Below are 24,353 nucleotides of genomic sequence, written 5' to 3' on the forward strand. Positions count from 1 at the left end.
ATATATATATTATATTTATTTATTTATTTACTGTTTTACCAAATGTTTATTTTATACCAAGGTGCATAGTGCAGCGTGGACAGAGATTTCTGTTTCTTGATCTATGTCATAGTTGCTATTCCAGTTCAATTTTTAATAGATGGAAGTTATAATTATTTTGAGTATTATTACAAGATAATTATAAACCATAAAACAGCTTCCCATGCTTGCCGATGCTTTTTCTTATATGTGGACATGTTGAAGTTTGAGCATGTGAGCTTTAGAAGGAAAAAAAAATGTATAATGTGGTACTTGGGGTAGCAAGGCTGGTGGGAGGGGGAGCAGGGAGGCCATCCCCTCCCCTGTAGGTCCCCCCCTTCCCCTCCTCACACCTTCCATCCCTCCAGAGCCAATGCCAACCCACCTCCTGAGTCTCTCCTTCTGTCCCACTGACTCACCCACCTCCTATCTTGCCTCTTCTTGGTTAGTTGAGGTTTGTAATTCCTCACACATAGTGGTTTAACTTATTTACCACCCTCTTGTCTCCTTGTTTGCCCAGAAGCAGCAGCAGAACTGTGTGTGTGTGTGTATGGTATGTGTGTGTGTGTGGTTGTGTGTGAGCATGAATGTGTGTTGGGTCTTGGGAGAGATGAGGACCACATGCAGAGAGGAACACGGGTGGTTGGGAGTTAGCTGCTCTGTTACCTCCTGGCCATTGCTGTTGCCTCTGTCTTTCTAGATACCTTGCAGGATTTGCAATTAGTATTCCCTGGGGGCGGAGGTGGGGAGGTGTATGTTGGAGGTAAGGTGTGTGTTGGAGGTTAGGAATCTCTCATTCCTAACCAAGTCGACCACAATCAATTGAAAGGAATATCCCATTTGGGTGGATTGTATGTATTTGAAGAGAGGGCTCAGAAGGAAGAGCCACTCTTTTGGCATCTCTCTTTTTAACAAGAAAAAACAATTTTAAATGCTGAATAGCATTGAGAACTATGTCTAGATACTCATGTTGCAACAGAAGAAAGGATGGGGGAAAAATGTAATTGTAATGTATACATGTAAGGATAACCTGACCCCCTTGCTGTACAGTGGGAAAATAAAAAAAAATGCTAGCTTAGTTGTTGCACAAAATAAGGCTAGCTATCCTCAGAGGTGATCAGATCCTGGTCCTGTTTCCAAGTCCTCTCTGGCTTCCTTCCTTCTTTACTTGAACAACATCTAAGGAGGTATCAAGGCTGCACTTATTTTTCTTACCATTTCCCGAACCTCTGGTTCAGAGGATTACGATTGTACCTTTCTGCTGCAGTGAATATATTTAAACTCCTTGCTATGGACTGAGTTGTGTCTCCCCCCACCTCCTATGTTGAAATCCCCCCTCCTATGCTGAAATCCCAATTCCCAATTGTGACCGTATTGGGAGATAGAGCCTTTACTGAAATGTTAAGGTTAAATGAGGTCATAAGGGTAGGACCCTGGTCTGATGTTATTACTGTCTTTGTAAGAAGAGACACCACGTCTCCCTCTTTCTCTCTCCCTCTCTCTTGCTCTCTCTGCCAATGTGATGACTCAGGGAGAAGGTTGCTGTCTGCAAACTGGAAAGAGAGATTTCACCAGAACCTGACCATGCTGGCACCCTGATCTTGGATTTTCAGTCTCCGGAACTGCGAAGAAATAAATTTCTGTGTTTAAGCCACCCAGTCTGTGGTATTTTGTTATGGGCTCCAGGGCTGACTGTGTACCCTCTCCTAACCATTTATGATAGGTGGCGGGAGTCAAATCATGGTCATCAGCCTTGTGATAGGATTCTCTTTAGGCCCCAAGACCTGGAGTCAGTATAATTTCTACTGGGGTCAGACACTCGGAGCTTGAGCTTTCCTATGCAGCCCAGCCAGCCCCTGACTTTTTGGCTTCCCCAGTCTCTGTGAACCTCATTTCAGCTTCTCTAATGAGCATCGCCAGCAAGAGAAGGTGTCTATTCAGCACCACGGACAGAGGTGTGCTGTCATCTCCCACAAATGAGAAGTTACTGCCTAGCCTTGGCAAGACGGTGGTGGTGGGATGGGAGGGGATAGGCTGAGAAAGAGAAAAGTCGGGAAGGGAGACTGACTGGCAAGATGCAGAAAACGCAGCCCTCAAACCTGGCTGTGCTCAGCTGTGGGGCTCCTACAAATAGGAAGTGGCTTCTGGATACAGTTGCCGTCTTACACTGACAGGCTGCAAAACCAGGGAGGTGATACTCCTTGAGTTTAATTGTGCTGGCCTAACTGCTGTCAGACTGTCACCATGATGGGTGTTGGCAACAAACCTATAGCTGGTGAGGCCTCAGGTCTGGGAAGCACACTGGGTGTGGGTCATGGACTGTGGGCTGGGAGGAGAGCCTGCTGAGGAATGTAGGATGAGGGCATTGCAACTATGGTATGGTCTAACTTTGGGGATAGAGATGGTGCAGGTGACTGCCTTTTCCATGCCAGGAATGGGAATGGGGCTACAGGGGCCTTGGGAGGGCAGGGGCCCGGCTCACAGCAAGCTGAGCTGGTGAGAAGCCAGGGCTTCATTTGTCTGACTTTAATGAATAAATGGCATCCCCAGCCATTGTTTATCTGCTTTTGAATCCTGACAAACAGTCTGTGGCATCTGATGGAGAGGGTTATTAGCTGCACAGAGACAGATGGCTGGGGACAAGGGGATTGGCTCTTTATTACAGCAGGCCCATAAGTGACAGCACTCGGCTCCCATCGCAGACTCCACATCAATGCCAATACCTTCTCCCAGTCTCCTGTGACCCAGCCAAGCCTCATAAGAAAGACCCAGTGCTAGAGGAAGGCAGAATGGCCTATGAGTAAGAGGGAAAGTAGGGCCAATGGAGTTGGAAAAGAGGTCAGATTTTCAAGTGTGAGTTCTTTAAGATTAAAAGCTCTGCCTTCTTCTTTTTTTCTCGATTTTTCTACTGCACGTGCCATATATGGAAGTTCCAGACTAAGGGTAGAATGGGAGATGAAGCTGCCGGCCTACACCATAGCCACAGCCACAGCAATGTGGGATTGGAGCTGTGTTGGCAACCTATAGCACAGCTCTCGGTAACGCCAGATCCTTAACCCACTGAGCAAGGCCAGGGACTGAACCTGCACCCTCATGGATCCCAGTCAGATTCATTACCGCTGAGCCATGATGGGAACTCCTGCCTTATTCTTCTTTAGTAACCTCCCAAGTGCCCTGTGAGGTGCTGTTTTTTCCGACAGGCATTAGTGAAATGTGAATGATTAAGGAGAAAGGCAGGGAGGTGTGGATTAGAAAACATAGTAGAAGCAGATTTAATTGTGCCGGGTGGGTAGGTGAGGAACAAAAGGTAGGGAGAAGAGAGGAAGAGAAGTAGGTGACACAAAGGGAAGAGGGGCGATAGCATAAGAAAACTGTGAATCAGCACCCAGTGTTTCAGGCACCAGCTACTCTCCTCTACAGTACGGTATGAACTGCTTACGAAACCAAGCTGAATTGTCCACTGTCCTTTCTGACATGTCCCAGGTACCACAGTCATAGGGCATCTCCCCACCACCCCCCAGTCCTCCTGAGACCCCCCCACCCAGTCCTCCTGAGAGGGCAGGTTCTCACTGACCTTCATTCATTCTCCGAAACTTGTCCTTGGCCATGTAGCCCAGCACCAGACAGCATCCTCTCTTCTGGAGGCCCAGCTCTGGAAAAAAAAGCACAGGTGGGTGAGCTTGGGAATGAGTCAGGGGTCAGGGAAGGTCCTTTTGCAAGGGATAGGAAGCTTGGTGCTCCTATAAACAGGGCTGCTTACTCCTTTAACAAACATTTAGAAAGCACTACCTGTGGTCCAGGTGTAACTTAAGACCCATCATTTCCTCATTCGATTCTCACGCCAGCCCTATGAGGTATATACCACCGTTGTTATCCCCATTTTATATTATCCCCATTGACAGACACATTAAGTAGGCAGCCTTTGATGAAAGAGCTAGTAGGTGGCAGAGCTGGAATGTGAACCTAGGCAGTCTGACTCCACAGTCCACGCTCATAACCATTACTATAGGTTAATGAGGCTCTATACATCCTTAGGGGCTAAGCCTGATCACACCGGGGACCGTGGTCAGGCCAGACAAGTGGCAGAGTCCAGCCAGTGGTGTCCAGGAGGGAACATTCCAACTAGACACAGAGGGTGAAGAAGTGATTAGGTGAATTTAGGGGAAGACACAGGGGTCAAGTTGTAGGCAGGAGTCTGCCTTTGGGGAGAGAGTGAACTGGGGCTGGGAAATCCCTTGATCCTTGTGTTTAGGCACCATCTGGCATCATCATCAGGCACTAATGAGGTGTAGACTCGGTGTGGCACATAGGGGTTAGGACACAGAAGACAAAGTCTGGTCCCAAAAGACTTTGACCCAATGGAAAAACAAGTAAGAAAAACAATTTTAGGTAACAAATGCAAGAGACCATTTTCTCCCCGCAACCGTATTTTGTAAATCAATGCCCATTGGGTGTGAGCCTTAGGTTGGGGTACCTTGGCCAATCAGGCAAGATTTCCTCTCTGGCATTTATCCTTTCCTCCTGATGTGTCTTAAGCACTCTTGAAGCAACTCCATACCAATCTTTCTCACTTGACCCCCACAACTACTGCATGAGGCAGGCAGACAGGTTATTACCATTCACAGTATGCAGATGAGAAAACAGAAGTTCAAAGATGTTAAATGACTGCTCATGATTATTTTAAGCTCCCCTCCCCCACCTCTTTGCTTTGAAGTTATACAAACGTGGCAGCTGCCACAAACTGAGTAAATGGATAAGGGGTAGGATTTCTGGAGGCGGCGCTGTGACTGCAGCTCCTTCTAGGCTTTGCTAGCTTTCTGGGCGCCCAGCTGCTCCCTCCATCGGTTTCTTAGAGAAGGAAGGTCTCACTGAACGGTGTGTCACAGAAACGTCTCCCACGATGCTGGGTGTTTCTCTGAGCCCCAGCCAGTCCACACCATCTAGGCTGTTGGAGCTTGAAGGGGTGGGCTCCTCCTCCTCCCTACCTCTCTGCCCACCCCTTGTTGCCCAGGCCCAGCCTCTATGGGCAGCAGGATGAAAGGGCCCCAGAGACACAGATAAGTTAAGCTTAGGGGCTCTTGCCCCAGAGGAAAACAAAGCGTGGTGGGTGGTGGCAGAATGCCATGGCCCTGGGAGGTTGCTGGCTTTGATCTCCTGATTCTTTAAAGGGGTTTATTGACTATCAGTAAAGAGCAGAGAAGCAGATCTGAGAGTGTCTTTTCCAAAGGCACTCACTTCTCTTCCTTTCCCTCCACGCTTGCTCGTCTGAAGGCACGGCCAAAACGGCCTCACTTCAAACAGCCTTACATCTCAGGCGCCCAAATTGACGATGTTAAGTTCCCTCATCCAAGGCCTCAGCCCTTTCTTCTGGGGCTCCTGCTTGTCGAGGGCCCCGTGGATCAAAGCTCCTTTGATGTTTACTTACTCTATTTGTGGATCTTTTCTAACAACCACCTTCAAGAGGCAGGAATGCAGCATGCCAGGAGGGGGCCAGCGGAAGCCCAAGCTGAGCTCTGGCAAACAATAGCCTCTTGCCTGGGACTGTATTGAAACCTCAACATGCTGACGACAGGCAGACGTAATCGGCACATTACAATTGCGTGCGTATTGTTTTTCATCAAAATGATACAATTGCTGATGATTACTATTATATTTCCTTCTGACTTCTTAGGCTCATCTGAAGCACATCAGCAGCGGCTCCTAATGAGGAAGGGAGCGTGGGTTCTGCGTGGAGCCCAGGAGCTGGCTTAGAGGAGCACTGAGGAGTGGGGGGCAGAAGAACACTGGCTGGTGGGTGGTCCAGTTGGTTCTCCTGGTCAGTCCCCTAAACTCTCAGGGAGATGGAAAGACATGTTTCTCCTAAAGATTTAAAGACTGTGGGCAACCTGTTGACTCTATGTTGTCTCTGTTGGCTGTCTCTGCCACCCCAACCCAGAGGGTCTCAGGTCACATACGATGCCCCTGGAGGAACCGCTCAAGGAAAGCGGCTGCAGGTCCACACAGCTACTACAAGTAAGAGTCTCACTGACCATGTTTGATTTTTGCAAATGAGCAGGAAAAGAAGTTAAAAAAAAAAACCTGATTAATAAAAGAAATGGAGACGAGGCAATTTCTCAATGTATTTGGCTCATTTAATTTGACACGTGTGGGTTAGTCTTAATTATTTAGGCGGCTACATTACAAGGCGCTAATAAGCACACGGCAGAAATTTATTAAGTGAGAGGGCTCTCTGACTGAGTCTCTCCTGAGAAGTGGGGAGAAGCCATAGGGATCTTTGCAAGAACGAGCAGGTTGAGGGATTCTCGAGGTGAGAATTAGCTAGCTATCCGCATACGGAAAGTTGGGGTGTTCTTGGGAGAGGTGTGCAGAGCTAAATTAGAGGTATTGGTTCCATGCGAAGGGGCTGAAGTGGGGGAAGGGAGGAGAATCTAACAAGACAGGCGGGAAGGACGGGTGTGGTCAAAGACACTGACCCAGAGAGAACAGGGTTGGGGTGTGGGAGTGGGTGGGGGTGAAGAAGGTGATAGGGATGGAGTAGGCACAGGTGGTTGTACAAGTCTCAATAAAGGATCACAGGTAGAGAGGGAAACCCAGGGGATGCTGGGAGATCAGCGCTAAGTTAATAATTGCTCAAGAAAGCCATCAGAACCAGGCAGGCTTGCTTGACTGGTGGAGGTGCGAGAATTGCCGCGGTCATTGGGTGGGGGACGGGATGAGGCCCGAATTCAGGTTCAGACCAAGGGCAGGAGTTTGGGGACCGCCCCTCTGCTGATTCTTTACCAGATACCTAGGAAGAGCTACTACTCCCAGAAAGGAAGAGGAGGTCTTTTCAGACCTCTCACTCCCCCTTGGATGATAAAATGGTAGCCCACCTAATCCTGGGGCAGAGCCTCCTTGCCTGCCCGCTTGCATCTCTCACAAGCATCCTATCCTAATAGATCTATTTCTTGCCTATTGCTTTGTCTCTCGCTGACTTTCTTCTGGGAAGAGGCGTGAAGAACCTGATCTTCTGTAAGTCCAGACACCGGGCGAGTGATCCTAACTTAAAATGTGGGTTCAAGTCCCAATCTGGGTGTTGGCTGGGATCAGGCCATTAGTGCTGTCAGTTTCAAAGGAGCTACAGCTTCAGTTTGGGAAAACTCCACCAAGCCAGCTCAATCAGGCTCTTAGGGGAGAGATGAAAGAAGGTGCCAGAAAGAACAGGCATTTTTCGCTTTGTGAGCTAGACCAGCCCCCAGACTGTCATCTTCCTTGTCACATGCTTGGGACTGGTGGTGGAGTCAGATCCCAAATGCCCATTTCAGACGAGCAATATGATGAGGGCTTCTCTGCGTGGATTTTGGGGCTGCCGCCTTGGGCTCAGCACTCGTCCGTAGCAGAACCACCAGATGCACTGAAAGTACCATAGAAAATTAATGGAAATAGAGTCATCCTGGCTGAAGGGCAGTTCAGAACAAAGACAGCCAGGGTCACCGGCCCATGGGGGTGTGGAGGGTACTGTCTTAGGAGAACAAAGGACTAGGAAACACTGCTACACCAGGAAATATTTCTTGGGGAGGGGTATGTTTCTTAGGGAGAAGGGCAGAGTGCACCCCAGAAACTCCTGGTCTCTAGATTATGAGCAACACAAAGGCAAGAAGATGGTGCCTTTTTAGGCTCAGAGTCCGTAGTCCACGTGTAGTGCCTGGCACATGGCGAACAATCAGGACAAGTCTGATTTAATGAAACCAAGAAATATTGGGTGGCGATCAGATTTCCCCTACTCAGGCCAGAACTAAATCAGGGGGGTTCATTGGCACAGTGGGTTAGGCTAGGTGAGGATGGTGTCGTCTGAATGACCACTGTAAGTCATCAGGACAGGAGTCTGGGAAATGTGAGGTTTCCTCTTGGGAGGAATAAAAAGGGATGGCTTCATAAATGGAATGGTTTTCCTTCAGTTTCAGAGGGTGAGGATGGGACTTTTTCTAGCCTGAGGATTCCTTTATTCTTACTAGTAATCATAATGATAGTACAGTAATATGGCCTCACATTTGTGGGGTACTTATTTTTTCACGATGCAGTTATATTCCCTGTCTTATTGGATGTTCACAGGAGCTCTGTGAAACAGGCAAGGCAGAAATGATTCTCTCCATTTTGGTTTCAGAAACAGGCTCGGAGAAGTAAAATGACAATTGAAGGTCAAAGTTGGTAGCAGTGCTCAGGCTAGAATCCAGGTCTGATTTCTGGCTTAATTCTTAGGGGGAAGTTCCGGGATCCCGGCTGCCAAGGCCATAAATCAAGACAGACTGAGAAGAAACAGTGGAGGTCAGTGGTCAGGCTGGAATGGGGGTGGAAGGTGAACTGTGTTCCCTAAATCCCATGTTGAGGTCCTAGCCTCAGTACCTCAGAATATGCCTTTATTTGGAAATAGAGACTTGACTGAGGTAACCAAGTGAAAATGGGGGGGCCCTAATCCGATATGATGGGTGTCCTCATTAAAAAGGGGAAATTTGGGACAGACACACCTTAGGGAACAATGCCATGTGAACATGGAGATGGCCACAAACGGGCCAAGAAGGGGTGCCTAGAACAGATCCTTTCCTCATCGTCCTCAGAAGGTGCCAATCCTGCCGATGTGCTTTGTGGACCCCTAGCCTCTCAAACTGTTTGACCTTTTTGATGTTTAAGCCACCTAGTTTGTGGCACTTTATCACAGCAACCCTAGCAAGCTAATACAGAGAGGAAGAGGAGAGAAGTTGGTTTTCTATAGGACCTGGCTATTTCCATTTGCCAAGATGCTTTGTCTTTTTTTTTTTTTTTTTTTGGTCTTTTTAGGGCTGCACCGCGGCATATGGAGGTTCCCAGGCTAGGGTCGAATTGGAGCTGTAGCTGCTGGCCTACGCCACAGCCACAGCATGCGGGATCCAAGCCACGTCTGTGACCTACACCACAGCTCACGGCAATGCTGGATCCTTAATCCACTGAGCGAGTCCAGGGAATTGAACCTGCATTCTCATGGATGCTAGTCAGATTCGTTTCCACTGAGCCAGGAAGGAAACTCCCTGCCAAGATGCTTTGAAGCACATCCCTCAGTCACAGGGGATACAGGGAAGAGCATCATGTGACCACTCAAAAAGCTCGTGAGAGGTCCCAATTGACTGGAGGGCAGCCAGTGGGGCCACTAAGATGGGGCAGTGGGGGTTGTGACACAAGTGATCATGGGAAAGAAGGCAGGTGGAGCGGGAGGGCTGACTATGTGTCTGGATGGCGATCCAGGATGCCTTGAGCATACCTGCTGCCAGCGTGAGGGTGATGCTGGCCAGGAGAGTGATTGCTTATTGCCCCAGCCAGAAACTAATGAGCTGTGAAGTAACCACAGATGGAGCTGGTGATAATGGACAGGTACCAGATCCCGCTCCCTCACCATTTCTGAGGTTCTCTGGTGCATGGAGGGCCCTCTTGTTCCCAACTTGCCCAGTCATGGTGGTTCAGGGGTGATTGCTAAGGTATAACCATTTACCACCTAAAGCTATTGGATGGAGCATGTCCCCAGAAGCTACTGAACAAGAACTAGAGTGGGATGGGCAGGCAGTTTGATGTAGCTGCAGCGAAGATTTTGAGAAAGTGAGGTGAGGCAGGAGACGGAGGCAGGACCAGATTCTGGGGGACCTGGTGAGCCTTGCCTAGGAGTCTGGACTTTTCCAACAGAGTGTTTAGCAGGAGAAGGGCCAGGCTTGTATCGTATAAAGATTGTGTTAGTACTGGTGCAGATGATGGATGGGAGAAGGTGAGCCCAGACAAGCGAGCGCAACTATTGCAACACTGCTGGTAGGAGGTGATGGGCTGATATTTGCTCCCCCTTCTTCCCTCCCAAGACTGCCTGAGACCAGAAAGCAGGTGAAAGGACCCTGGGCTTTTCCAGGGGTTATTCAGAGCCTCCATGTTGCTGCCACCTTGACATGAGAGAGCGGGGCCGGGGCTAAAAATAGTTCCCCAGATGGTTCCAGAGAGCAGATGGAGAATATGTCAGCTGGACCTGGCAGCAGTCACGGGGCGGCCCCAGGGGGCAGGGGAGGCCACGTGTGCCTCAAATTACCAGCACCGGCTGGAGCCTCACTTCAGCCCTTAACAGTCCTCAGGGCTTCTCTGGGATTCAGTTTTTTCACCTACACAAGGTGGATACCAGTAAGAGCCTCCTCACATGGTTCACATGAAAATTAAATGAGGTGCACTGGTAAAAAGAGCCTAGAACCAAGTACTGCGAAGGGCGAGTCAAGAAATAGAAAGAGAATATCAGGCTAGGGTCTAGCGATCATCAAATCCCCCCCACCTTTTTTACAGATGTGAAACGGGAGACTCAGGGAGATGAAATGACCTGCCCGAGGTGACATAATGAGCTATCAGGTGACATCTTTGAAGGTTAGTGTGTCAGCAACACCAGCTGGGCTGGAGGAGTGAAGTGGGTCAGGAAGACCAGCCAGGGGGGTGTCACCAGCAAGGCCATGGGGCCAGAGGTGCAGGGAATGGAGAGGAAATGGGGAATCGGAAAGTCACTGCAGAGGAGTCCAGAGGAGGAAAAAGAGCTGTGGGTGGTGGCATGGCCCTGGGGGGGGGGGGGGGCTGCAGATTTGTCTGGGGTTTGCCTTGGTCGGGTGTCTGCACCCAAGGGCCTCTCTCACAGGGGACCATCTATCCCAAGCTGCTCCTCCCAGCCCTGGCCCCCGAGGGCAGGAGGCTGGAGACCTCTGTTGGGAAAGTTCTCACCATGGTTCTGCTAAACTGCTTTCTGCACCCAGTCTGCCTCATCCTGTCTTCAGTGCAATTACTCACATCCCAGGCAGTAAGGATGCCCGTAAATCATGCAAAGATCACAGTTTCCTGATCAAGCTCTCTAGTCAAGAGTCCTGAAGAGAGGCATAGTGAAGGTTTATTAATCCTAACTAGTGCATGGCTCTGGGCCTTGAGGAGGCGTAATAAATGTTTAATAGCCCAATAATACCTATTTCATAATTTCTGAATCTCATTGCTTGCGAATGCTAAGTTTATTAAAGCACTGTAAACTTGACATTGTTGTAAAGACATAATTGCTCTTTCATTGCGTATTTAATATGAGCTAATTATATTAGAACTACGTTTTCCCCCATTCATATTAAGTATCAATTAGTTCCTTTAAAACTATTGATTTCTATTTAATTAACTATGCTATTACATACCAATTAAAGTCTTATAAGAGAAACCTGGAACAGCTGTGGTCTTAAATTAAGTTTTTAAAACAATGAATTGCATAAAAAGCTCCTGGGAAGTGATCCTTTTGTAGGAAGCAGTGGCGATCTTTACGATAATGCTCCAATGTTTTTGTGGCCACCAGCCCATCCTCACCAGCTCCTGCAGGGATCAAGGCTTCCTCAGATACCTGATGGTCAGCATCTTGCACCCCCAACAATAACGGCAAGGATCAATATCAAGGTAGCCCTTTGCCAGCCCCCGCTTCTCAGCTGCCTCAGCCCTGCCATTTACGGGCTGGCACGGCCCTACCACAGTGTGGCCAAGGCAGGCAGCATATTAGCAAACTCCTCACCGCCAGCTGTGGGGCCCATGATTGTCTGTGATGCTCCTGGCCCGAGATCCTCATGTGGCTGCAGGAAAACTGGCATCCATGTGGTCCCCACTCCTCCGCCTTCTCCAAATCACCACCCGAGCCTGTATTTTGTGGGCAAGAACAAGCAGCCCTGGGCATTTACTTTCCTCATCTTGTTCCACCCTCACACCAACCTTATGAACAGAGGTATTATAATTCCTGTCTTGATTGAAAAGGGATTGGACATTTGAGAGGGGTAAGGAGTTTGCCCAGGGTCCCTTGGCTCTGAGTGGCAAGGCTTGGGGCACACTGGGTGCCTGACTCCATGCTGATCTCCCTTGTCTGTGAGCTCTAATTCCTCCCAGCACTTCTGACTCTCAGACCCCAAGACTGGTTCTCTGAGACCTTGCTTGGCTCTTGTCATCCTTTTTGTCTTTCTCTTTTAGGCTGGGCTCATCCCCGACCCTCAGACGCTGCCTGGAGTTTTTGTCCTAGCTGCTTATTTATTTATTTTTTTCTTTTTAGGGCTGCACCTACAGCATATGGAAGTTCCCAGGCTGGGGGTGAGTCAGAGCTGCTCTGGACCTACACCACAGCTCATGGCAATGCTGGATCCTTAACATGCTAAGTGAGGCCAGGAATTAAACCCGCACCCTCTTGGACACTATGTCGGGTTGTTTATCCTCTGAGCCTCAACAGGAACTCCCCCAGCTGCTTAATTTCTTGGAATTCCAACAGGGTGACCAGCTGACTCAGAATGTGGCCTTCCCCAGGGCAACTTGGGCATCAATGCCACCCCCAAGGTTGGCAGAGTCTGTCACACCCCTCTGCATGCTGGCATTGGGACACTGGCTGCCCACCTCTCCCCTGGGGGCTGGATGCAGACCAGCCTGGCTCCTCTCCACTGGCCGGTACCATCCACCTGGGGCCAAGCTCACTTAATTCACCACTGCAATTAAAGTTGCCATTTCCTGATTACTTATGATTGATTAGTCTCTGGGCTGAGTACTTTGCATGCATTATCTTCTATTGTAAAAATTCTATAAGGTAAGTACTATTATTGTTCCTAATAATAGGAAACTGATCATCCAAAAGATTAAATACTCAGGGTCACATAGCTAGTAAGTGTGGAGGCCAGGGAAACGGATTATAAACGAGGTTCTTTGGGCACTGGTATAATCTCTTTGTAAGAGGTGCAGGGAATCGGGGAGGTTTAATAATGTTGGTGGAGGAATTTTATGGGAAACAGTTTTATCACGTGTACAAGACTACCTCAGCCATCTCTGATTTAAGATGTCTAGTCCCAGTGGTTAATTGCTCTGTAGGGGACAGGACAGAGAAAGGAGATCATGGAGGCCACTCCCCCCCACCCCACCCCGCCAGCCTGTCATCAGTCTGCTTATCCTGTGAGGAACGGGGACTGCTGAAGGCCAGATGCCTGGAAGGCTTTTAGACTTTTCCTAAGAGAAAGCTGGGAGTTGGTGACTAATGGCTGAGTGGGGCCAGATGCTCGACAGCTGTGGCCTTGCCCCTGGGGAGGCTCAGCCTGGTACCGCCAGTCAATCATGCTGGGAGGCCAGGCAAAAAAGAGGGCTACTCTCCTCTCTTTTTTCTAGCAGGATCAACAAAGTCCCCAAAGGACTAAGGCTGAGGGCAATGGGAAGCCTGCAAGGCCCCCTGCATCCACATGCCCCGACTCCATCCCCCGTCCGTCCCTTTAAGCCCAGATCTTTGGGAAGGCAGAGGACCAATAAGAGGCTATGAAAGTAAGATTGATTTGTGGGTTTGATATTCACACAGATTCGCAGCCCCATCCTACAGGGGAGCATTAGGGAAGTTAGGTAACTTTTCAGACATCATGCAACTGGGCAACGGAGGAGCCAGGATTAAAACCCAGGGGCTCATTCCATCCCAGAGCCCAGGCTGTGCCCTTTTGCTCAGATGCAGCCTGGATGCTGCACACACAGCTCAGGTGACCTGCAGAAACAATTCATGGTCCAAATAAACTCATAAAGGCTGAGGATGAACCAAGAGGGTCTGGTAAGGGTCATGAGCTGGTTTTAAAGGGCTTCTCACTGGAGTCAGACTGGAATGGCCAGCCTTTGTCCTCAAATCCACTTCCTACTGGTCATGATGAGGGTGGAGAGAGAGGTCTGTTCTCACCTGACACAAAGGAAGAGGATGAAAGGAGGGGAAGGTCCTGGGAGTGCGGGGGATGTAGGGTCTTTTAGGGTCCTTGGGATGGGGGAGGGTGGACAGGCCTCGATGAGCTGGAGGATGCTCCCTCCGCTTTATGGGGAGAAAAGCAGTACAGGAGGGAAGCCAGGGGATGGCACTTTCTAGTCCCCAGGCAAGGACAGTCATAGCTGCCTTGTTGACTGGTCCGGTTACTGTGGCACGCATGCTTGGCAGCTCGGGCCGTGTCCATCCAGAAACCGCACACCTTCCCAGGTGGAGGAAGGTAGGGGTATGGATGAATGAGTAGCCCTCCCTGCCCAGCCCTCTGCTCACACTTCCCAACCTAGGGCTGCCCACCAGGGCGTCGTGACTTGGGCCGTCTTGGGAGCTGAGGTCCAGGGTTGGCCAGACCTCCTCCCCACAGCAGTGTTGAGCCTCCTGCCTCTGCCCACCTGGTGAGGAAGGAAAGTAGATGGTGGGGTTAGGAGAGGAGCCAGTGGAAGAGGCGGGGAACCCTGCTGTCCTCCCATTACCGAAATTTTCCTTGAGCCTCGCACACCCCATTACCACTCTGTATCTTATAATTAAATTGAATCTGCCAGTTACCTCTCAGCACGGCAGCAATTCGAGCTCATTGGAGGCTTTCTTTGTTTATTTTTATTTATTTATTTTGTATTATTTATCTAGCTACCCACGGAGCCACTCGGAGGCCCTAGCCCCACGTTTTTCTTGCCTTCAAAAAGCACAGATGTATTGGAGTTTCCGTCGTGGCTCAGTGGTTAATGAACCTGACTAGCAACCATGAGGATGTGGGTTCGATCCTTGGCCGTTCTCAGTGGGTTAAGGATCTGTGTTGCTGTGAGTGCAGTGTAGGTCACAGACGAAGCTTGGATCCCAAGTTGCTGTGACTTTGATGTAGGCCAGCGGCTATAGCTCCGATTAGACCCCTGGCCTGGGAACCTCCATATGCTGCAGGTGCAGCCCTAAAAAGACAAAAGACCGAAAAAAAAAAGGCACAGACGTAGACAGGAGGGGGGAGGTAAGGGAGGCGGGGCTGAGGTAGGTCTGGGGGCTGAATCCTTGCTGGGCGTAACTCTGGGAAAGGGTTAGGGTGAGTGCCACAGGCTGGTTCCAATCCCCTGTTCTTGTCCAAGATGCCTTATGAAAGGGTCACTATTTCCAGAAGGTTCCATGGAAGCCCTTTGACCCTGAAGGACTTGAACATGGGTGTGGGAATGGGGTTGTGACCGGCCATCAGGACGAACATACTTGCGGGGTTTGTCCGACTTAGCAGCATCCACCGGACACAAGTTCTCCTTTAACCCTGAGATGGCCCTGGAGGTGGACACCGAGGTCAGAGAGGTTCCACGACTTGCCCCAAGTTGCCCAGCTGGTGCTGGCAGAGCAGGGATTTGAACACAAGGCTAGGGGTAAAACCAAGCCCACCACCTGCCCCAGAGCCCCAGATCCAAGCTGGCAGCCCAGCAACCGAAATCAAAGTGCTTTTCTTCTCTTTAATGATAACTTTTCAGCGGTGAGGGGGCGGAGGAGAGCCTGAGAGTTTTGATTAAGGAATCAACCTCAAACAGATCCAGGGTAGTGATTCTGAACCACCAGCCATCACTTAATAAGAACATGAAAGTTTATTTACCATGAGGCCAGCCCAGCAGGAGGCTGATTGCTAACAGGCATGCCAGGGGCGGCATGGGCCCCGCACATCAACAGCCGAGCCCTGGAGAGGTGACCTCATTCGGGCAGCCCCGTCAGGGTGGAGGTCGAGGGCATTGAGCCAGTGTGGGGGAGGGGAGGGAAGCACAGGCTCACGCATCACAGTGGGAGACTGGGAAGGCATCCTGGACTCCAGCTGACACCCAAGCAAATCCCCTACAGAGAATATGGTATTTATTTCCCACCTGCCCCCGCCAACCTGCTGGTCGGATCATCTGGGGCTGTTTACTACTTCTGGGAGCAGGCACAGGTGGGACCAGAAAAGACCCGGGCTACCCCTGCTCTGAGTAGGAGCAAGGGACTCAGAGGTTTCAGTGCACGCAGGTGTGGGATCCATGATACTTCTATGACCTGTTTGCCTATAAGAAACCATTGGGGTCCTTGACTTGGGCTCCAGCCAGTCCACAGAGGACCTCACAGCCACATGAAGGAGGCTGATGGCCCAGGGCTGACCTGTGGGAGGATTTAAACCCTAGTTTATCTGGAGAAGGTTCTCTGGCTGGAGGCCACAGCGAGGTGGGCTGGTCTGAGACACAGAGGGGCCTTTAAACCCAGGGACCTGGTGAGCAGGAGGTCCTGAGCTGTCCTGGTTTACAGGCTTCAGATGTGACAGCCAGTCCTAGCCCAGCTCCTGAGACCAAGGAAGCCAACCCAGGGAGTGTGGACCACTGACCCCACAGCCCTTGGGGTTTCTCATGCAGTAGTGGGCCCCTCCCACTGTCCCTTAGTTTTTGATCTGAAGTGTCCACCTTCATTAATTCCTCAGTCTGTGAAGTGAAGACCTCGTGGGCTGGGATGAGGAATGGAGACAGCGATGAAGAAAGCTGGAAGATAAGAAGCTTGTCCCCGTTGCCTGTTCAAAGGTAGGCCACCAAGGCTGGGCACATGGAAAGCCATGGTAGGTACTTAGAACAATAACACAATGTACTGTTATAAAGAGCAGGGGTGTACTGCAAATCAGGACAAGAATAAAATCCTCTAGGCAGGAGATTTGGGTGAGGGCTCTGGTTCTACAGTTTGTTTTTTGTCCTTTTTTTTTCAGGGCTGAACCTGCTGGCATATGGAGGTTCCCAGGCTAGGGGTCTGATCAGAGCTGTAGCTGCTGGCCTACGCCAGAGCCATAGCAACGCCAGATTCAAGCCGTGTCTGCGACCTGCACTACAGCTCACGGCAACGCTGGATCCTTAACCCACTGAGAAAGGCCAGGTATGGAACCTGCAACCTCATGGTTCCTAGTCGGATTCATTAACCACTGAGCCACAACAGGAACTCCCGTGGTTCTGCAGTTTGAAGAACGGCTTTCCAGACTGTTGTAAAGATAATGCCTGCGGCGGCTCAGGGGACAGTGGGGCCCAGCTCCTGGCGGAAGGGGTTGGTGATCCTGATGGGACTGCCACCCCTGGCTGGCACAATAGCTTAGGTTCCAGGCTGCTGTTGGGCAGAATCAGAAGAGCAAAAGGCCTGAAGATGGTTGTTGCAGTTGTAACCACAGTGTGAACATAGGGCACATTCTAGGTAGGTACTGGGGGGAGGAAGAGGGTTCAGACCCACTCTTGGGGTCTTATAAACTAGTCAAGGAGTCAGAACAAATACACAGAAAGACCCAGATAAGGATCCTCTCAAGGCATATCCCGTTCAAGCAGGTGAGGAGAAGTTCCACCGGTACTGCTCAGAACAGAGGGAGGGTGGCCCAGCCCATCCTCCTCCTCCTTCCTTTTTTATTTTTTCCCCCTTCTAGGCTACCCCTGCAGCACATGGAAGGTCTCAGGCCAGAGATCGAATTCAAGCTGGAGCTGTGACCTATGCCACAGCTGCAGCAATGCTGGATCCTTAACTCGCTGCGCCGGGATTGAACTGGTGCCTCCAGAGAGACAAGCTGGATCATTAATTCACTGTGTCATGGTGAAAACTCCCATAAGCCTTCCTTTAAGGGGCGCCCAGACAAAGCTGGGAACACCCGGAGGACAGTGCCAGGCCAGCCAGGATCTAATAAGCCTGGCTACGAGGTGAGGAGGCAGGTCGTGCAGGTGAGAGAGAGAGAGAAGACTGACCGCAGGGCTTTGGGGAGAGGTCCCACTGGGGGCATGGACTATAGGGAGGCGGGGGCAACTCAGTGGAAGAAAGGGCTCGCCTTCAGGGCAAGCTGCCCAGGGCCTGTTCTTCACAAGGAGTTAGGAGGGGCTGGAGCCCAGGGATCCTAGCCCCCTGTCCCGCCCTGGGGCCTGGGATAGAGGCTGCCTGTAGCTGGTGGAGCGGGGCCTGAAGGGCCGAGGTGGGGATCTCCTCCCAGCACTGCGTTCAAGGATGCTGCACAGGTAGGATGCTCAAACCAGCCATGGTGGGAGGATTTGCAGCCAGCACATGGGCAGAGGGGTGATCAGGCCTCTCCTTCCAAGGGCTGGGTTGCCAGCTCACTGCCTGCTGACTCTCAACACTTGAGGAGAGAGGGCTCTTGACCCTGCTTCAGGCTTCCAGGCCTTTCACAGATGTGAGCGAAGGCCTCCACCCGTGGTTTCTACTTCATTTCAGGTAAGTCGCCCCCTCCAGGCCTCGTGCTGTTTTGGCTGACCCCCAGGCTGAGGCTGCTGGGGTCCAGCTGGAGAAGCACGCGGCTGGGGCTGGGGGAACCCACATGCTCACTCCCTTGCCCCCTGGCAGAGCTGCCATTCGACAGCTTCAGACAGGTCAGGACTGACCTGCTTGGAAATCTCTAGAGGGGGCAAACTCTGGACCTCTCCCTGGGTGGCCTCAGCTGATGGGTGGCAAGTTCTTCCCCGCCTTCCCTGGGGACTGCCTGCCACCCACTTTGGCAGACACTTGGAAGAGTGGGAGGGGGATTTCTCCCCGCTCTTGTCACTAGGGTGCTAGCCAGTAACTGGGTGTGAGATTCTGAAGGTGAGACTCCACAGCCCTGGGGACCCCCTGGACAGTGTGACAAAAACAGCGAAAATGTATCAATGGCGTTAACACTTTATATAAATTATCTCCTTTAATTCTGACACCAATCCTCTGCAGAAGTACCACGGTGGTTGTGCTGATGAGGATGGCCAGGCTTGGGAGGTTAAATATCTTGCCTCAGTGTCAGCTCATCTCTAAAGGGCTGAGCTGGAATTCCTGTCATGGCTCAGTGGTTAACGAATCTGACTAGGAACCATGAGGTTGCAAGTTCGATCCATGGCCTCGCTCAGTGGGTTAGGGATCCAGCGTTATCGTGAGCTGTGGTGTAGGTCGCAGACGTGGCTTGGATCCCGAATTGCTGTGGCTCTAACGTAGGCCGGTGGCTACAGCTCTGATTAGACACCCCTAGCCTGGGAACCTCCATATGCCGCGGGTACAGCCCTACAAGAGACCAAAAAAAAAAAAAAAAAAAAAAAAAAAAAAATAAAGTGGCTGAGCCAAGATTTGAATCTGGGTTTGTCTGACTTTCCAGCCTGAGTTCTAGTAAATCCTGCCCCTCCCCCGTACCCCGAGTCCCCATAGAGTTTTAGGATTACACACCCAGATCGTCTGGTCACACTATGGGGCAGGGGGATGTGTCATCAAGGAGTCACAGCTCCCTCAGTTTAGCATAAGGAGCATTCTGTGTGCTGAGGGGAATGGAGCCTGCAGGCTGGCTGGAGGATGCCGAGTCAGGGAGTCGTGGCCCAAGTCCCTTCTCCTGGCTGGAGCCACAGGGAAGGCCACAGACAGAGAGGCAGCCGAAGCTCTGGGCACTGGCCACTTCCCAGAGGAGAGCACTTGCCCTCTGGGGCCTGGCTGTCCACTCTTTCCTGCTAGGGGCCCAGCTCTGGGTCAGGTGCCAATGACCAGCGCCCTGCTGGGAGCCTCCCTACTTGGGGCAGATGGTGGCCTGATTTTCCTAGGGATCTGGCTCTGCTCTAATTAGGTGGGTGACCTTGGGTGAGTCACCTACTCTTTCTGGGCCTCAACTTTCTCACTGGCAAAACAGAGAGTCTGAACTAGGGCAAGAAGCTTAACCTGGTGTCTGAGGACCTGGAGGGGACCTCCATCAGGGGGTCTTATACTCTTTTGAATTTGCATATAAAACAGAGGGGTAGGTAGGCATCTTTCCAGGGAGAAAACTGTAGCTTGACATATTGTCAGAGGGGCTGGTGCTCCCCCATCCCAAACTAATAACCTCTCACTGAAGGGATCCCAAAGAGCCCTTTGGCTTTAGGATTTGCTGGGTCTGAAGACCGCCACTGCCTGGAAACTGAGGCTTAGAAAGGAAGCCAAATGTAGGAACTTGAGGGCCCTAAAGGATTCTCACTACCCCTTTTTTGTTTTGTTTTGTTTTTTGCTTTTTAGGGCTGTACTCTTGGCATATGGAAGTTCCCAGGCTAGGGGTCAAATCGGAGTTACAGTTGCCATCCTACACCACAGCCATAGCAACGGGCAATCCAAGCCGAGTTTGTGGCCTACACCATAGCTCACCGCAATGCCGGATCGCCGACCCACTGAGCAAGGCCAGGGATCGAACCCACATCCTCATGGATACTAGTAAGATTCATTTCCACTGCACTACAATGGGAACTCCATCCCACTACCCTTTTTTGGTATTATTTTAATTGTACTTTTAATTAATTAACTTAGTTATGGCCACACCTGTGGCATATGGACGTTCCCAGGCCAGGGGTCGAATTGGAGCTTCAGCTGCAGGTCTACACCACAGCCACAGCAATACAGGATCCAAGCTGCAACTGTGACCTATGCTGTAGCTTTCAGCAATGTCAGATCCTTAACCCACTGAGTGAGGCCGGGGATTGAACCCTCGTCCTCAAGGACACAATGTTGGGTTCTTAACCCACTGAGCCACGAAGGGAACTCCTATTCACTTATTTTTTAAATTTAATTTTGTTGGAGTAGTGTTGACTTACGATGTTGTATTAGTTTCAGGTGTATAGTAAAGCGAATTGTCATACATATAAATATATCCATTCTTTTTTCCCATATAGCTTATTACAAACTATTCAGTGTATTTTCCTATGCTATGCAGTAGGTTCTTCATCTATTTTATGCAGCAGCGTATCTATGTTATTCCCACCTTCCTGATTCTGCCCTCCCCCCAGAGTTTCCCTGTGGTAACCATAATATTACTTTTGAAATCTGTGAGTCTTTCTGTTTTGCAGCAACATGGATGGACCCAGAGATGATGATACCGAGTGAAGTAAGTCAGACAGAGAAAGATAAATATCACATGATATCACTTATATGTGGAATCTAATAAAAAGTGATACAAAAAAACTTATTTATAAAACAGATTCTCACTGCTCTTGACCAAAGCGTTCTTCTCTGAGAGTCAGGGGCTCCTGCCACTGGGGGCTCTCCTGTCTGCTCCTTTCTGTACCAACCACCAACTGGGGGCATTTAGCTCAGCTAGATGAGACTTCTCGGGGGTCAACTAGGACCCTCCCCTTCCTTGAGGCTGGGGAAGAGCCGAAGGTCCAGGCCTGAGAGTTGACTCCACAGGTATAATGGGAGTTGCCAACGTAGCCATGCTATTCAGTTCTTATTCAGTTTGCACTAGATTAACCCACGTTTCTTTGTGTATTTTCTTATGCCTCTGGTCTTGTGTACATATTTGATCTTGGGCATTAGTCAGAAATGTCACAGAATGTTAGAGCCAGAAGGGAACTTAGAAATCACCCCCTTCAACCTTGTATGGAGGAAGAAACTAATGATCCGAAGAGTGTCATCTGCCCGGAGCCACTGGTCGCAGGGCTGGGGCCTCGGTCCTGGATGGCAGGGGTGTTCACCCCTTGCGTCCCTCCCCAGTCTTATTTCCTGACCCCCCCCTCCTGCCCCCGCAGCCCACCACAGGGCTAGTTGTGATGACTAGTTCTAAGAATGTGCCTGCTTATTCCAGTTTGTAGCCCTGGCCCTTGCTGTTCCTTCTACCAGGGATTTTGCACTCCCCTCAAACATCCCATCCCATCATAGCTCAAGACCACCCCCACTCCCCTGGAAACTCCCTCTCCATGAGTCCTCTCCCACCCGTCCATGCAATTGGACCCCTGCCTCTGGACACTCCTATGCCTTGCAAGTACTGTTGCTATGAGACGTCCTATGGATGCAACAAGGGTTTATTCTCTTTTGTGCCACCATTGTTGACTGTGATGGGACCATCTCCACTGATCCTTGCAAATCTACTGCCTAGCACAGAGCCTGGCACACAGTAGGCACTCAATAAATACACATGATGGGTGACTTAACAATGGGCTGGGACAATCTACCCTTATGTCTTGGGTGCTGAGGGCTCAGGTCTGAGAGTTTATCTGGTGGTTTGAGAGTAGGACTTTGTGCATTTTCTTCCTTCACCGGCCCTTCCTTTTTCAGAAATGTGCCAGGATCAGCCTCAGAAGGGGATCAGCCTTCTCTGGTTATGTTGCAAGTCATTCGGGTTTTCCTTTGTTCTACCCATCATTTCTTCACTCACTCATTCCTTCCACATTTATTGAGTGATCACTCAGACTCAGTTCTGCTCACTGTGGATATTGTGGTGACCAGACAGACAATGCTTGCCCTTCTGAGCTTCTGCTTCAGATGCATCACTTAGCCACAGGAAGTGCTACCTCACTTGGACAAATCACTGGGCCTCAGTGTCACCATCTGCAAAATGCTATCCATAGAGCAGGCTGGGTGTGTGTCTGGCACCATGTCTGGCCTTGCATATGGCCGGGGCTGGCGAGGCTGCTGGTCTGAGTGTGGGTGCACATGCGTGTGGGTACTGGTCATTTTGCCTCCTCTCTTCCCTCGTGCGTTGCTTCTGGGGGCTTTTTAATCAGCAAGGCACAAGATCCACTAGAGTTCTGGGGCAGAGATGAAGTTTTCTGTGCTGGAACGTAAAGCAAAGGACAAGGAACAGGCTTAGTGAGCCACTCCCCCATGCTGGGCGCCATTACACACCATCATGTCATTTACTCACACGGACCTGCTGAGGGCGCTGTTAGTCTCCCATTTCTCAGAGGAGAATACTAAGGGTCAGGGTGGGTAGATGCTGGTTCCCAGTTCCACAGCTGGTCAGCTGCCAGCAGCCAAGTGGTCTCAGAACCTGCAGCTGCACTGACCGCCACCTAGCCTCTGCGGGACACTTCTCCATGTGTCAGGAAGGCCCTGCTGGCCTGAGTGTCACAAAGCCTCCTTCAATAAAGAACTCAAAACATGTTTGTCTTGGCAACATTTTTGTATCGACCCTGTTCGTGGCACATGGATTAGTATGCAGTTGGGTGGTCTTTAAAAGATGGACATTTTCTCTAGGATCAATAAGCTGAGTGAGTTGAGTCTAAATTCATCAAAATGTCACCTGAAACAAATTCAGTCTCTGGACTTTGGCCCTCAGGTCGATGACAGGGGCAGGGAGCCGAATCCAGGGAAGAAGAAGGTCTGGGGCACCTGTTGGGCCAGTGCAGGTTCAATAAACTGGGGTGGGGGAGTCCTACCTGGAGACCAGCATCCTAGAAACTAGCCCTCCTTCCTCCACTCCAGACTCCATGCTTGCCTCCAAGGAGAGTAGCTGAGCAAGAAGCTGGGTGATGACTCCCTGCCTTTGAGGTCACTTGGTCCCACCCTCACAGCTGATATAGGATCCCCTCTACAGCATCTCTGAGAAGCAGTCACATGGTTTCCCCTTCTAGTGGATCCTTCTAGTGACAGGGAGCTCATTACTTTGCAAGGCTGTGCTTTTCATTTTTGGAAAGCTAAATTTTTTTTTTTTTGTCTTTTTGCTATTTCTTGGGCCGCTCCCGCGGCATATGGAGGTTCCCAGGCTAGGGGTCGAATTGGAGCTGTAGCCACCGGCCTACACCAGAGCCACAGCAACGCGGGATCCGAGCCACGTCTGCGACCTACACCACAGCTCAAGGCAACGCCGGACCCTTAACCCACTGAGCAAGGCCAGGGACCGAACCCTCAACCTCATGGTTCCTAGTTGGATTTGTTAACCACTGCGCCACGACGGGAACTCCGGAAAGCTAAAATATTTTTAAAGGTTCTTTTTTTTTTTTTTTAAAGGTTCTTTAATAGTTAACTTAAATATCCTCTATGGCCCTGTAACTGTGACTAATTAGTCCCAAATCTGTCCCTGGGACCACACAGAGCAAGACCAGCCCACTTCCTTCCAGCTACTCAGAAGTTGAGCAGATGGTCTTCCTCTTCTCCAATAGAAACAACCCTTGGGGGTTTGGGGCCTGGGATGCTGGCGGCCCAGAAAGTTTCCCTAGCCTCTCTGTGTATTCAGGGCTCTGCTTTCTCTCACTGTGCCTTCCTTAGCATCTCAGAAGAAGGAGGACGATGAATGGGAATTCCTTGGAGGAATCCTTGCCTCACACATCTGGAAAGGAAAGACAGTGATCCCGGGTGTCTCATTCAGGGGGGAGTGTGTATGTCTCAGGATGGCGGGGAAGATAGGTGTGCGGGTCCCCGTGGGGTGGACATGCAGGGAGCCCTGTCTCACATGTGTGAAAGTGTGGGGTATGTGGGTGAGCACCTGTGTCTGCTGCTCACAGGCCCTGGGGGTGGGGCTGTAATGATGCTCTTGTGACCCAGAAGCCATCTCCCCAGGGGAGAGTTCTCTGCCTGCAGTGACAAGGTGTTTCAGCCCAATGGGCTTTTGTACCTCTGACTGTTTAATTCCTGCTTCTTCTGTCTCTAAAACTACCTTATGCTCTTGGACTTGTGAAAGTTCTCCTATCCCAGCAGGTCTGGGCTTACTGATGCTGACAGCCTTGTCCACGGGCAAGTTTCTACCCCGTGAGATGTTCTTCATGCATTCTTTTTTCTTTTTCTTTTTCTTTGTTGGCTGCCCCATGGCCTATGGAAGTTCCCTGGCCAGGGATCAGATTCAAGCTGCAGCTCTGACCTATGCTGCAGCTGT

The 24,353-nt window shown here is 50.5% G+C and overlaps 1 protein-coding gene across 5 annotated transcripts in view; it reads right to left on the bottom strand.

The window, feature by feature from the left end:
* KIRREL3 (kin of IRRE like 3 (Drosophila)) overlaps nucleotides 1–24,353 on the bottom strand; it is a 572,756-nt gene that overhangs the window by 124,185 nt on the left and 424,218 nt on the right. For all 5 annotated transcript variants that reach the window (XM_021063119.1, XM_021063117.1, XM_021063118.1 and 2 more), the window contains one exon: nucleotides 3,593–3,670. In XM_021063119.1, coding sequence (XP_020918778.1) covers nucleotides 3,593–3,670 — 78 coding nt within the window. The remainder of the gene's footprint in view (nucleotides 1–3,592; nucleotides 3,671–24,353) is intronic.

Source organism: Sus scrofa, chromosome 9, assembly GCF_000003025.6.
Source record: "Sus scrofa isolate TJ Tabasco breed Duroc chromosome 9, Sscrofa11.1, whole genome shotgun sequence".
Classification (NCBI taxonomy): Eukaryota; Metazoa; Chordata; class Mammalia; order Artiodactyla; family Suidae; genus Sus; species Sus scrofa.